The sequence below is a fragment of the Temnothorax curvispinosus genome, unplaced genomic scaffold, assembly GCF_003070985.1.
Source record: "Temnothorax curvispinosus isolate PA1 unplaced genomic scaffold, ASM307098v1 QBEX01004588.1, whole genome shotgun sequence".
NCBI classification, from domain to species: Eukaryota; Metazoa; Arthropoda; class Insecta; order Hymenoptera; family Formicidae; genus Temnothorax; species Temnothorax curvispinosus.
In genome coordinates, this window is record NW_020214368.1 from 1 (window position 1) to 15,119 (window position 15,119).

Genomic DNA, 15,119 nt, shown 5'->3' on the forward strand with positions numbered 1-15,119 from the left:
GAGAGAGAGAGAGAGAGAGAGAGAGAGAGAGAGAGAGAGAGAGAGAGAAGCTCGATTGCTGGTGAGAGCGTGTGCGGTGGAACGAAAGGCGCGAAGAGGAGAGGTTAAAGTAAGTTGACAATTTCCTTGAACCCGTATTACCTTAAGCGCGAGTTTTGGCGATAATACGGTGGCCCAACGGGGCGAGGGGTGCGGTTGCCTAACGGGGCGAGATTACCGAGACGCCAAGCGCAAAAGCGATGAACCAGAGACTGATTTTCTTTTTTATTTTTAGCTTAAACCACGGCGTATTGAGCCAGATAACTGGAACATCATACAAAGTAAAATAATCATTGGAAATAATGAGAACAAAAATTGTTAAACTTTCAATTATCTTTCATCTAAACTCATGTCTCAAAAACAATTAATGCAGGTAAACTCGCGATCAGACGTGCGCACACATTTGTCATGAGCCATACGGCTGCATGACAAGCATTTGTTTGTTAATTTGAGCCGACGAAACGGCGTGATGTCGACTTTGTCCCGGACGTCGTTTTTCACTTTTGTCACTCCAAAAACAAAAAAACAAAACGTGAAAAAATAAATTAAAAAAACAAAAATAAAAAGTAAAAAAAAAACAAAAATAAACAAATAAAAAACAAAAAAGATGGGACTAGAAACTCGCTACGTCCTCGTCGTTAGTTCTGGGTAATGCTAAAAGCGAGATTTTACTTACAATTCTATTCAGAATATTCGGACCTGCCTATAGTACATTGAACATCACACTTTTTGTATTTTTTACTATGTTTGACTACAATTTTAAATTTTGTTGTTGTCAACATACTCGTAATCAGCTACCCAAAGAACCTTCTAACTAGTTTATTGAAAAATATGTAAAAATTGTAAAAAAAAACTAAGTAGAGAAAGGTGACATATGGGTATGTCACTATGCCGCAAAGGGATGAATATACACTATATATACTGTTTAAAAGTTTGGAAGCACTACCTTTGTAAGAAAAACAACAGTAGTGCATATAAAATTCTTTACATAAAATTTTTCCTTGGAAAATGATTAGAAACTAATATTATGTTCAATAGTCACAACACACAGTAAAGTTTTTCATACATGACGTTTTTTCTTTAGAAGTATTGACACCACTATTGTTTTTCTTAAGAAAGTAATGCTTCCAAACTTTTGAACGATAGGTAGTGCATATATTTTTTTTCTTATGTAGGTAACATTTTTATTGCGAAATTCAAATAATATCTTGTACCTGATCGATGGGGAAATCATAGGAGTTCCTCGACTAACAGGAAATTCCACTGGCGGGTATAAATTAGCAATTTTCGGCTGTAAGCCACAGTTATAGAGCCTTCCAATTCCTTGCAAAATTACATTGATATTTTGTTCAATGCGTCGATTTAATACAACGTTCGTCACTTCTGGATGCAAAGATTCTTTTAGAACGTGCTGCAGAACGGCGTGTGGTGCGATTTCGATGGTAACTGCGTTACTTGGAATTAGATGCGTTGTTTGTTCAAATAAAACGGTACTTAATATACTATGTGTATGATAGTCCGCCGATGACAATTTTGACGCTGAGGTGAACCATTCGGTGCGAGGTATGGAAGTGCTGACCCACTTTGGACTCCGTTTCTTTGGCCGTGATATTACTTTGTTTAAATTAAGCAAAAGTTGAATTTCCACAGATTCGAGATGAGAACTGTGATACGGTACGTTGCAGTGTATCTCTTTTACGTGAATATTATTAATCTGACAATACAAAAGTGCAAAGAAGCATGTTAAAAAAGTGTCGATTTTGGTCCCCAAGCGTAAAGTAAATAGACCTTGAAAAATCATTGTTTGAGTCCTCAAATGACAGGAAATAATAATCGTTTGTCCGAGAAGACTGGGAATATTGCTAGAATGGCTTAAATACAGTAAAAAATGACATTATCCACACATGTAATAGTAATAATTAAAGCCATATGATTTTAATCAGAATTGTGAGTACATTCTGCATGTAAAAATCGCGAACTACTTTAGTACTAAAACCAGGATAGTTCCACTACATGGAAGTACAGTCTACTTAGCATCTCTTGACATAGATCAGGACTCCAACAGTTCGTCACTCCTATGGTATTTATAGTGACTCCAAACTCTTTCTGTCGTGTGTGCGTGTGCGTGTGCGTGTGCGTGCGTGCGTGCGTGTGTGTTGCACGCGCGCGCGCGCACGCGCGCGCACACACACACACACACACACACACACGACAGAGAGGGTTTGGAGTCACTATAAATACCATAGGAGCGAACTGTGGAGTCCTAATGTCTGTCAATTAAGAGATGCTAAGTAGACTGTACTTCCATGTAGTGGAACCATCCTGGTTAGTGCTAAAGTTGTTCGCGATCTTTACATGCAGAATATACTCACAATTCTAATTAGAATCATATGGTTTTAATTATTACGTGTGTGGATAATGGCATTTTTTACTGTATTTAAGCCATTCTAGCAATGTTTCCACTTCTCAGACAAACGATGATTATTTCCTGTTATTTAAGGATCCAAACAATGAATTTTCAAGGTCTATTCACTTTACGCTTGGGGGCCAAAATCGACACTTTTTTAACATGCTTCTTTAATATATGCAGGTATAGCAAATTATAGCTTAAATTTAAGAATTCGATATTTTGAAGATTAAAGCGAAGTTTTTCATCCACTTATGAGATACGAGAGCTATTCAATTCTACCTGTAATTTTTTCATAAATTCTTGCATGGATTCTGTGGGCCCACTCACAACGTTACAGTTCTCGCTGTTGCGGCATATTATTTCAATATCCACTGGACACATGTTTTTGAGGCACTTGTAATCAAGACTGACAATTGCCATAGAGCTACGAATTATTTTTCCTTCAGCACACGCCAAACCAATAAAATATGCTGATAAAATGGCTTGTTCAGTAGTGAGACATCCATCGGCATACGCGCAACCAAGTTCACTAGCAGAGTGACTAATCATATAATCCGGAATCATTCCTAATGATGTTAGAAGATCTACTAAGCCGATCTACAAATTTATATAAATAATTTTATAATTGAATCACTTTGAAGAATTTATTTCTAATAAACCAATAAAGTGCGATAAAATAAATATACTTATATAGGTAATATGTAACAAAAGGCTCATAAGATTATATAAAAATCAATCAAAGAAAAGCGAGCGTCGAGCCGTAACAAGGTGTTAGTGTTAAAAGTTCTGTATTAATTCAAATAATAATAACAAACGTTTCGGACCTTTATCGGACCATCTTCAGTGTCACAAAAACTTAAGTCAAAATCGGATACTTATATAAGATAATTCTAATACGATGAATCGACATAGAAAGAATTTAAATTAATTGCTTCATCAATAAACATAGTATATATGACACTATTTTATGACTTTGAAGTATAATATTTTACCTGAATAGCGACAATGCCAACAAACGCATGCAACGCGTCTTCGCACACTTTTTCGTCTGTTTTCGTCAAAATATCCGTGACACTTATATCATATGGTTTTAAAGTGACATCGCACATTCGTATAGCATTTGCAAAGACGCGAAATTTTAATAAATTTCGACCTGATTTTAATTAAAAATTTATATCATTGTTTAAATGCTACTGTAAATAAAGTATGGAATATTAAATACATACCCATTCCTGGCCATTGCGAGCCTAAAGCAGAAAATATAAACCAAACAGGTCTTTTCGCATTTTCACAATATTGAACTTCCTTCATTGAATCTTGTTGCAAGGTATTCAGTATAGTAAATCCTCTCCATCGATGACCGTCTATACTGTCCGCATGGACGTCGTGTAGTAAACGAATATATTCTATATTTATCGGACGATTAGCGACCTACGATCAAACATTTTTTAAGGTAAAACGTACAATAATGTTTAATTACTCAAATAAATGTTGAAATTGCTTTCGGAATATCTACTAACGTCATTTAAAAACAACTTCACTGATTCTTTAGTGCTCCCAGATAATATTACAAGTCTTGACAAGCCATCACTCGGTGTTCCATTGTTAACTTTTGGTTTAATGTTCCACTTTAATAACGTGTGTACATTAGATCCCCCGAAACCAAAAGAATTGATACCTATGTAACCGTTTTTAAGTGGTATTGATTCTTTGATGACACGAACAGTTCCATTTTTCAAGGCATCTATATCAGTTCGTGGTGATGTAAAATTAATATTTGGTGGAACAAAGCCAGTTTCGAATGCTATTATTACCTTTAAAAACCAATAACAATTTTAAAATATAAATACAAATTAATTTTTTAGATATTGACTCATATGGAGGAAGAGGGGGCAAGACGGGGTGGGGGCAAGACGAGACCCTCTGTATCACGTGATTCAAATCACGTGAATGCACACCAGTTACAATCGAGCATACGCGTTAGATGTGTGTCACATTCGTCACCGACACTGCCGACAGTCAGTAGTCCAAGAGCTGGTGATCAAATTTACTAAGAGGTACCTATTTCGTTAAAGCTGAAAGGCTGTAAAACGACATTTCTTCCTTATCTGAAAAAATTGAGGATCTGGCTGGCCAACATCGGACAGGAGCGCACTCCTAAATTTTCGAAGTTGTAAAAAATTAAACTGGAAGAAATATGCAGCGTGAAGGTTCAAATTTTAACACATAAAATTTTATACCTTTTTAAGTAAATAAAAAATATTGCCAATAAAAAAATATTGCCGTTCTGGTCGGTCTTAACTTAAAGAAAGGCGATTGTAAAGTTGCACTATTAGGGGTGGTATTTAATGTGTTTCGTTAAGGCTGAAATTTTTACATATTGTTGCACTCCGGCGGCTTTCGCACGCTCTCTAGGCACTCCCGCACTCGGTCGCGCGTTTACTCGCGATCCGCGGAATAAGGGAACACAGGTTTAAGGAACGAAAGGATGGTTTATTGCGTATGTTACAATCACAGAACGAGAACCGAAACGTCCGCTCGAGTTTCAGTCCGAAGGAAATCTGACAGCCGGGCTGTATCAACAACGCATAGCAACGCCCGTTGCTAAAGACGCTCCGCGGCGGAAAATACCGGGCGAAGCTGCGAACTCAACGCGAATGCAACAATATTTTTGATACTATCAAAGTAATATATGTGGAAAGCCAGGCCGATCTAATGTTAATAAGAAGGTGGTAAGTGTGTTCTACGTGAGTGCGAAGGTTATGTAAACGCGTGCGTGGGAGAGAGAGAGCGTATATATATGATAAAAGACCTATCGACGCGTCATAAATATATCAATGCATTATAAGATATTTTAACAACTATCAATGCTTGTTTTTAATATTTTTATATATTTTATACTGTATACAGGGTTTCGATTTAATCTGTCCAGGCCGATATCTCCGAAACTATCAGGTGAAAAATTAAAAAAGGTTCCTCAATGGCTTTACTTCAAGATAATTTTCCGCACGATAGAACCCTTTCGTATTAGATTTCAAGGAGGGAAGGACTCATTTTTTAAAATAGAAACCCTCTACAAAAATAACACCAATTGATAGGGCTTGAAAAGACGAATCCAACGACTTATATTTTTATATGCTTATCATGAAAATTATGGCCGCTGTAAATTTTTGAAAATATAGCTTGCGAAGGATAGAGAACACCGGGGCTAGTTGGTACATAGGGCAAGTTGGTACACAGTAATTATTGTAAAAGTGACAAAAGATAATATTGCATAAAAAATATAATATTTCCGCAAAAACATTGCAATAATATTTTAATTAGTTATTTTAGGCTGAGTAGCGTATTTTCATAAATAGAAAATATTTTTAGTTTTGTATAGCCAAAAATAAAATAAATTAGTGATATATTAAATGCAGTTATATTATTTATAAATCTGGTCATTATATCATAATTCTAACTGCTTCTTTAAAATCTTTACTTTAAACGTAATAACTTTCAGTTATGTTAATGTTTTAAAATATTTTTTTGCTTAAGCTATAATCAAAATATCTAAATATGGCAGGTCGGTTCTAGTTTTAACAGGGTAGTCACATTGCTGGGGGATCGGAACCTCGGCGACTGGCGTACTCCCCCTACAGTCCCTGGGATGGATACGTCGTCATCATGCAAAGGGCTACCACCGGTGTTGACCTCAGGCACCGGTGGCGAATCTGCTACCGAGAAGACTTATTCGCATCAGTCTGCGGATGGCAGCCTTTCTGCTGCTATTGTTGATGGCAATCGTTCTTCTGGAGCTGCCGCGGAGGAAGAGCTGAATACTATAACTGAGGACGCCATTACGATTATGCGAGATATAATCGACGCTGATTGTTTGGAGCGTCCTGCCACTGTTTCTCCTAACACTGAGTGCCCTTCGTCGGTGTTGGAACAGCTCTGTGAGGTTGATTTCTTGAACATGGTTCAACGAGGGATGATAGCCGGGATATAATATGGATACTTCGGATAATATTCCGGATAACACAGTATTGGAGCACAGTCCAACTTACGTTCCGGACTCTGAGGAGGAACGAAGTAGATCTTCATATGTCCTCAGAAGTGACAAACCAAAAAGGAAGGCAGAGATTTCCCCGACAAATTTGGAGTTGTCACCTTGTAGGAAAACTCCCATGAAGAGGAAAAAACTTGTTTCTAAAAGGAACGTAAGAATAAACAAATCTAGTAGTACTCCCGTACCGGAGAAATATCTAGTGGCACAGACCCGTATGAGGGTCATGCCTGCGGATGAGATACGTGGACTCGAGACCGAAAGACCCTCTGAGATGGCTTCGGATTTCATCGAAAAGATCGACAAAATAAGAGTCAAAAGCCAAAGCTTACAAGAACCTCTCAGTAGATCGGTTAAAGAGTCTCGTCAATGTTATACTTGAAGTTATACTTTCAACTTTAACGGGAAGTCTGGAGGGTGCCGGAGATACCTCCTCATTGGAGACGCGGGTGAACAACCTTACTGCGCAATTAAATGCCTCCAAGAAAAAGGAAGACAAGATGAGGCACAATATGGACACATTAGAAAAGGAAAACCTCCAACTAAAGAAGGAGATCAAGAATCTTCATCAGAGACTTGCCGCGTTGGAGGAAAACACCGGCAGGACCAAACCTGCCTCTCCCGTTTTCATTTTTGGCGCAAATCCGGAATCTGACGGGATGACTGTGTCCCCGACTGCTGGGGTCTCGGACATGAGACCACCTACATTTACACGTTCGAGTTCTTATATTACTCTCCGGGAACGCCCTAAAGACGTTTCAGAACCGAAGACCACTCCGCTTCCTCAGAAAAGTCCGAGAAATAAGATTAAGCTGAAGCCGAGGATTACTAGTAAGGAAAGCATGTCCAAAAAATGGACATTAATTGAATCGGGTGTTGACTCCCGCTCCGAGAGCGAGGCGGGTGGTACTTCAACCGCTGACGACCGCAAACGACCCTCTTACAATGATGTAAATCCTGGCAGGGCCCACCGTATGTCATCCTCAGACTGGATAGAGGATTCGGAGGACGGCTCTATCATTAACAGAAAGAAAGAGCTATTAGAGCTGAATAGTGAGATTAATAGATTAATCGATCGTAGACGTCAGTTCAGTAAAGGGGTGATTATACGGCTCTAGGAAGAAATCTCCCCGGAAAAATCCTCCCCGGAAATAAGTTCCCGGGAAAATCTCCCCGGAAAAAATCTCCCCCGGAAAAAATCTCCCCCGGAAGAAATCTCCCCCGGAAAAAATCTCCTCCGGAAAAAATCTCCCCCGGAAAAAATCTCCCCATCCAAAATTCCAGTACTACTGTATTTCAAATTGAGATGGCATTTTTAAAAGCCGTTACACTAGACTGTGCGACTTTATTTGATGCTTGTATATGTTATTATTCGGAACCGTCAACTGATTGTACTGTGTTTACTCATCGTCAGCAATATCACCTCGAATAACAGTAATCAGTCTGTTGTAAGTACTGGTAGCGATATTATCGTGCACCATGCCGCTCAAATTTGTAAAAAGCAACAAGGGAAAGAATCAGCTGATTGCTGATGGTGAATTGTATTACAAGCATGGGGAGGGGTCTAATGGAAAAGTTATTTGGCGGTGTGTGCAGTATAAAACCGGGTGTCGGGGGATTTGTCACACGTCGTCGGAGTTACGCGATGGTACGTAAATTAATGTACTTAATGGCAGTATCGGAAAATTGTCATTACTCTTTTATTTTTTGCTTATTATAGGTATCATTTTGCATCAAACTGAGCACACAACTCACACTCCTAACGCTGCAGCAGTTGAGACAAAGCGCGTTGTTGCAAAATTACGGAAGAAAGCGGTGACAAGCAAGGAAGCATCATCGTCGTTAGTGGCGTCCGTGCTGGGTACGGTGTCGTCTCCTGTTGCTGCACAATTACCGAGTGCTGAGTCATTGAGTCGGACTGTCCGAGGAATCCGTCAAAGAAACAATCCTTTACCGCCTAATCCCAGGAAGAACACATTGTATGAAATACCAGAACACTTTCAAAAGACATTGAAGAGCGTGAAATTCTTGTTATTCGACTCTGAGGATATTAACAACAGACTGCTTATATTTGCTACGGAGGATAATCTGCAGGTGTTGCGAGGATGTGACATATGGTATTGTGATGGTACTTTTAAAGTAGTGCCTGAAATATTCGACCAACTGTACACCGTGCATGGGGAGGTGAATGGCAAAATTGTGCCTCTTGTATATGCGTTATGCCCTAATCGACGCAAGAGAACATATCAAACTCTGTTGCGGGTTCTAAAAGATGCTATTCCCGGGGTGGCCCCAAAAAATGTAATGTCGGATTTTGAGATGGCATTTTTAAAAGCCGTTACACTAGAATTTCCCGAGTGTGAAATCAAAGGGTGTTTATTCCATTTCGGTCAAGCACTTTGGCGTGGTATACAAGATCACGACCTTGCGCCATTGTACCGCGAGAGCAGCCGCGTAGCTCGTAATTTGCGAATGTTATTCGCATTGGCATTCGTTCCTTCCTGCGATGTCACTTACGCGTACGATGCTTTGCTGCAGTCGAAATTTTTCACGGATAATGAGAAAGATTTGAGAGGTTTTCTCGATTATTTTGAGCACACTTGGGTTGGCGTGTTAGGTCGTCGTAAAGTACGACGCGGCGCAATGTTTGACATTTCTTTGTGGAACCACTACTCCTCAGTGATGGTGGCTGTTGCTCGTACCAACAATGCAGTGGAAGGATGGCACCAAGCACTAAATCAGAGAGCAAATGGTTCGCATCTCGTACTGTGGAAAATGATTGAGTTGCTTCAAGCAGAGCAGGGTCTCGTCGACGCTCACATTGCGCGCGCGAATGCTCACGCTCCTGCGAATAATAGAAACAAGCGCTACAAAGACAACGATGCGCGATTGAAGAGTCTCGTTGCGGCCTACAACCGACAGGATGTGTTACAATATTTGAAGAATGTCGCTGCCAATCTATCGTTATAAAAATGTGTTATGAATTATGTGTTATTTATCTTTGTTGTTAGTTACGCCGATTGTATTACGTTAATTGCGCTTTGTTGGATGCGTTGAAAATCCTGAGGAATGTTGCTGTCAATCTTTCGTTGTATTAAATTATCATGAGTTATGTATTTATTGTCTTTGTTTTTAGTTACGACAACTTTTTTAATTTATTTGCGCTTTGCTGGTTGCGTTAAACTTCTTGAGAAAAGTTGTCTTGCAAAGTATATGCGTGGGATTTTCACACGTGGAAAGTTGTAAACCCATGTGGCACCTCGCCTCGCGCGAAAAGTGTATGCGTGGAGGCAGTAGGTTCCGCCCCCCTGCGGGGGGCTCCACTATCATTAAACTATACACATAGTGTGCCTTGCAAAGTACGTGCGTGGGCTTTTCACACGTGGAAAGTTGTAAACCCATGTGGCACCTCGGTTTTTGCTGGGCACGGAAATTTTTTCCGGGGGAAATATTTTCCGGGGGAGATTTTTTCCGGGCGAGATATTTTTCGGGGGAGATTTTTTCCGGGGGAGATTTTTTGATGGGGAGATTTTTTCCGGAGAGATTTTTTCCGGGAACTGATTTCCGGGAGATTTTTTCCGGGGAACAAAACGTTGAGCACGGATTATACACGCTAAACCTTTGAAGGAGACTTCGCAAAAGAAGACTCGAAGGACCTCTTTCAGAGACCCAGAGATGAGTGATCCTGATATTGGGAAGAGAAATAGACGCACACCTAAGGATACTAGTGCCCATGCAAATCGTAATGACAAGTCAACTGGTCCTGCGAGAAAAACCATGCGCAGCGGAACACAAAGGAGAGCTCCGAGAACCGCAGCGTTTTTAATTACGGGTACGAATCCCGAGACGTCCTACGCGGATATTTTGAAAAAAGCCCGGGAAAAAATATCATTGGACATATCGTTGGACAGTCTAGGGATTAAAAAATCCCGGATTAGGAAGGGACTAAACAGCGGAATCGTTATCGAGATTCCTGGAACGGACGGAGCATCGAAGGCAAACACACTTGCCAAGAAGTTGAGGGATGTTTTAATCTCTACTGCGGTATAACCAGGCCCACAAAAATGGGTGAAATCCGTCTCTGGAACCTGGATGATTCGACTACGCCCAGGGATGTCCTAAATACAATCTCTGGTACAGGAGATTGTAATGAAGAGGATATTAAAATAGAAAGTCTTCATCGCAAGAACAACGGGCTGTTCTCTGTTTGGGCCAAGTGCCCACTTGCCGCGGCTGTTAAGGTCGCCTCTTCTGGTAGAGTGAAAATCGATTGGACGGTTGCGCGAGTCGAACTATTAAAAGCTAGACCTGTACAATGTTACAAGTGTTGGCGGTTCGGCCACGTCCGCAACATTTGTACTTACCCGGAGAATCGCTCGAGATAGTGTTTCAGATGTGGAACCCAAGGACACCAGATCAGCGGTTGTAAGAAGGAGCTGCGCTGTATCATCTGTACGAGTGCTGGGAGACAAGGGAACCATCGCTTTGGTTCTCTGGACGTGTGTTTCGAGAAAGATACGAATATAGAGAAATCTAGGACTAGCGCTGGAAATTGCCGGTAATAAATGGCGACCATTATCCAGGCAAATTTGAACAGAAATAGGGAGGCGCAGGACCTCCTTACTCGATCTCCACGCAAATGAGCTGGGTGCCGCGGTGTGCGTGGTATCAGAGCCTGCCCGCTTGCCCGACACCCAGCAATGGTATCGTTCTTGAGATGGCTTAGCCGCCATATATACATAAACACCCGTGTTGCGGATTACCCTGCGATGTTGGTGGCGCAGGGTGTACATTCGGTGGTTGTCAAGTATAATAACTTACACATATTTTCTTGTTATGTTTCACTCAACGTGGATATCCATGCGTACTCTGATTTTTTGGAAGAGCTCACTACATACTCGAGCGTCCCCCGGAGGCGTTAACTCAATTGTGTGTGGTGATTTTAACGCCTACGCGCACTATTGGGGGGCCAACTTCACGAATTCCAGGGGTAATCTCCTCACCGAATGGGTGGCCCAATACGACTTGCGTCTCATAAACGTTGGGAGTGTCCCCATTTTTTAAAGCCACCAGGGGTCCTCCATCTTGGACTTAATGTGGGCCTCGTCTGATCTTCTAAATAGGATTACGGATTGGACCGTCCGCGAGGATCTGGAATCATTATTTGACCACTGATACGTAACCTTTCGCGTTTTTGACATCTCGCGTAACGTTCCAGTATACCAAAGACCATTGCGCTGGAACTTTAAAAAGATAGACTCTGACTTGTACAAAGCCGCAGAGGATTGGAGATGCGCCGTCACTCCACACAGTGAACAGTATATGATAGATGCAAAGCCTGATAAGTGGATATATAATTGCATTTCCGACGCCTGTCGGGGTGCTGTCCCAGGCGCTGGTGCCCGAAGATCTAACTCGGCCTATGGGTGGAGTGACACTATTTCACATCTAAAAGCTACGGCTATCGCGGTAAGAAGAAGATGGACGCGTGGTCATCGCGTAGACCCGTCTGAATTATCGGAACGGAAAAGGGTCGATTATGTTAAAGCCAATAGGAAACTTAGACTTGAGATTCGCCGCGCGAAATCAAAATCGTGGCAGGAATTAATTTCCAAACTTGACGACGACTCTTGGGGACTTTAATTCTTATAAAGTCGTCCTCAACAAGCTAAGAAAGTCCGCTCCGGGTTTAACATCCACCCTGGAATTTCCTATACTCAACCAACTATTGAATAATCTCTTCCCGCCTGGGAAAGAGCTAACTCCTGTGAATCTTGGCAGCTGCGAGGAGGATAGACCAGTCACTACGAACGAGGTCATTCAAAAGCGATCAAAAGCAAGAAGAACGCAAATACCGCTCCTGGCCTGGACGGGTTTAAGGCCACGGTCTTGAACAAACTTCCACCATCCATGATAACTCGTTTGGCGCAATGCTTCGACATATATTTGAAGTATGGAATATTCCCGCCAAGCTGGAAAACAGCAGATCTTGTTCTGATCCCTAAGGGAGAGGCTCTCCTTCCAGGCAACGTACCCAAGGCACGTCCAATCCGCCTCCTTAATGAGATAGGAAAATGTTTTGAGAGGATTATTTCCAGCCGAATTAATGCTTGGTTAAAGGAGAACCCTAGATACGACTTATCCGACAACCAATTCGGATTTAGGAAGACACGTTCAACCATAGACGCCCTCTTCCATGTTAAAAACATCATTACTGAGGCTCGTGCGAGGGGAAAAGTCGTCCTTGCGCTCTCCCTTGACCTCCTCAACGCTTTTAACTTTATTAAGTTCTCGGGAATTAGAAGCGCTCTCAGAAATAAGCGTATACCTAAATATCTGCGTCGCATCATAGAAGCATATCTTGGTGGTAGGAAAATCAGATTTATGACGATGGATGGATCCCGACGTACGAGAAGGGTTCGCAGGGGGGTCCCACAGGGCTCTGTGTTGGGTCCCCTCCTGTGGGACCTTGGATTCGATTTGGTGTTAAGGACGCTCCTCCCTCGCAGATGCCACGTGGTGTGCTATGCAGACGACACACTTTTGTTGGTAGAAGAGGAAAACTTCAATGCCGCGTGTGCTTTGGCAACAGAGTGTTTAAACAGTATCATGAAGAACATCAAGATTCTTGGCCTTAAGGTTTCATGGCCCAAATCAGAAGCCATATTCTTCGGCCAATGTCCACGAGATGCTTCATTTGAGTATTAGGGCATCAAAATCGCAATCTTAAAAAATATGAAGTATCTTGGGATAATTATCGACTCTAGGTGGTCCTTCGCCAAACACATAAATTATATTGCGGATAAAGTGTCCAGAGTCAGCAGGGCCCTTTGCGGCATTCTACCGAATTTACGAGGACCAGTAGAAAATAAGTGCAGACTTTATTACACGGTTATTCTTTCCATTGCGCTATACGCGGCTCCAGTTTGGGGCCAGGCTCTGTTCTCTGAGAACAAGCAACGAATCATGCGGAGGGCGCTCCGCTTGGCGGCGCTACGGACGACTATGGCCTATCGTACCGTATCGTACGAGGCGGCCACATTGCTCGCGAGGATTCCCCCGCTTTATTTATACGCGCAATATCTTCAGCGGACATACTTACGTCTTCGGGAACTCAAGGCGTGCGGGGAATATACCGTTGACTCCCCTTCGGACGTGAGAGAGGCTGAGTGGGGCGTCTTGGAGGAGCAGTGGCTAGAGCGTATTTGAAATGACAATTTGCCTGGTAGGAGAACGCGAGAGGCAATCTCCCCACACTTCGACTTGTGGATCAACAGACGCTCTGGTTTTCTATCGTTCCGGATTACACAATTCCTTACCGGACACGGTTGTTTCGCAACTTTCTTACATAGGATTGGCAAGGAGGAATCACCCACGTGTAGATACTGTTCGTTAGCAGATGACTCTTCGGAGCACACGCTTGCGTCGTGTGCTTATTGGGGATTCGAGCGTGGCGAGTTAACCGCCGTTATTGGCCAAGATCTTTCTCTAACAGCGGTTGTAGGTCAGATCTGCAGGTCTCATGAGGCGTGGCGTGCGTTTTCTCAATTTGCGGAACGGGTCCTCCGGCGTAAGGACAGCAGGGTATTGCGAAACCCCGACATTGTATACGACGGTGACGCGTGACCGTCTTTCTCTCTATTAAGATAACTATATATATAAGGAAATTTTTTTCCTTGCGGCGTGCGCCGGTGGCGGGGTGATGGTGTTTTTCTGGGGGTGGTTGGGCGCCAGTCTTCCACGGGTCCCGTTCCTCTTGGGGTCCGGTGCGTTGTGAGAGCGATGTTCCCGGTTCCCAAGGGTTGCGGGGCGCGGGGGTGGCCGGCGCTCTGCTGCCTCCTGGGTCTCGTCGTCCCTCGTTGTTGGCGCTTTGCGTGTCATATGGAGGCACCGTCTCGGATCTCGCGGGGCCCTCCTGATGTCGGCCGGTCGGGGCTGACTGCTCGCCGCTGTTTGGGGCTCCGGAGCCATTGCTAGGCAATGACTACCTGAGACTCTTTGTGGCGGTTGGATCCACTTGGTCGTCCCCTGTGGACGGATGCGGTTCCTGTTTCCAAATTTAGTTTTTCGTTACTCTCATCCTTTACCTTCCGGGGGAGGGGGCAGAGACATACTTCTTATACCGTCAATGCGGTTCGGGATGCGGGACCCGTGGATTCGGGTTTTCCTATTAACATGGTGGTGGGTAAGTATCCCTCTATGTTTGCGAACTCGTGGAGCCGAGTTCGCGGTTTTTGTCTATGTGGAACCCCTCTCCGGATAGAGAGGGTTCCTGTATATCTTGTTCGTACACGTCCTGTGGTTCGTGTACGACCTATTATGGGAGGGTATGGACTCTCTCGAACGAATGGTCTCGCAGCCGATGAAGGGAGCCCTCGATGATATAACTACCCGCGGTTATCATCACGAGGGCTCTCCGAGGCGGTCGGATGTCGGCGTGTCGACCCTAGATGTTTGCAGAGCATTGGTGTCGCGCGTCGACTATTCGACTAGGGGTCATTCTTTTGGGCGATGAAGTACCCTTCCTTTCTGTTGACCTCCGTGTGTCTTTTAAGTAGTGTTTACGTGTTTCCTAGCGCCTATGGCGTCAGGACTGTTGCGTTGTCACGAAGTAATACCCCA

At 42.9% G+C, this 15,119-nt stretch overlaps 1 protein-coding gene across 1 annotated transcript in view; it reads right to left on the bottom strand.

Annotated features, from left to right (window-relative positions):
- Nucleotides 1-1,081: 1,081 nt before the first annotated feature.
- The window catches only part of LOC112453680 (fatty acid synthase-like), a 20,262-nt gene continuing 6,224 nt past the window's right edge, over nucleotides 1,082-15,119 (bottom strand). The window contains exons 2-6 of the mRNA XM_025014565.1: nucleotides 3,970-4,263; nucleotides 3,676-3,880; nucleotides 3,442-3,602; nucleotides 2,729-3,046; nucleotides 1,082-1,753 (exon numbers count right to left, since the gene is read on the bottom strand). Of these exons, the coding sequence (XP_024870333.1) occupies nucleotides 1,100-1,753; nucleotides 2,729-3,046; nucleotides 3,442-3,602; nucleotides 3,676-3,880; nucleotides 3,970-4,263 (1,632 nt within the window). The 3' untranslated portion in view covers nucleotides 1,082-1,099. The remainder of the gene's footprint in view (nucleotides 1,754-2,728; nucleotides 3,047-3,441; nucleotides 3,603-3,675; nucleotides 3,881-3,969; nucleotides 4,264-15,119) is intronic.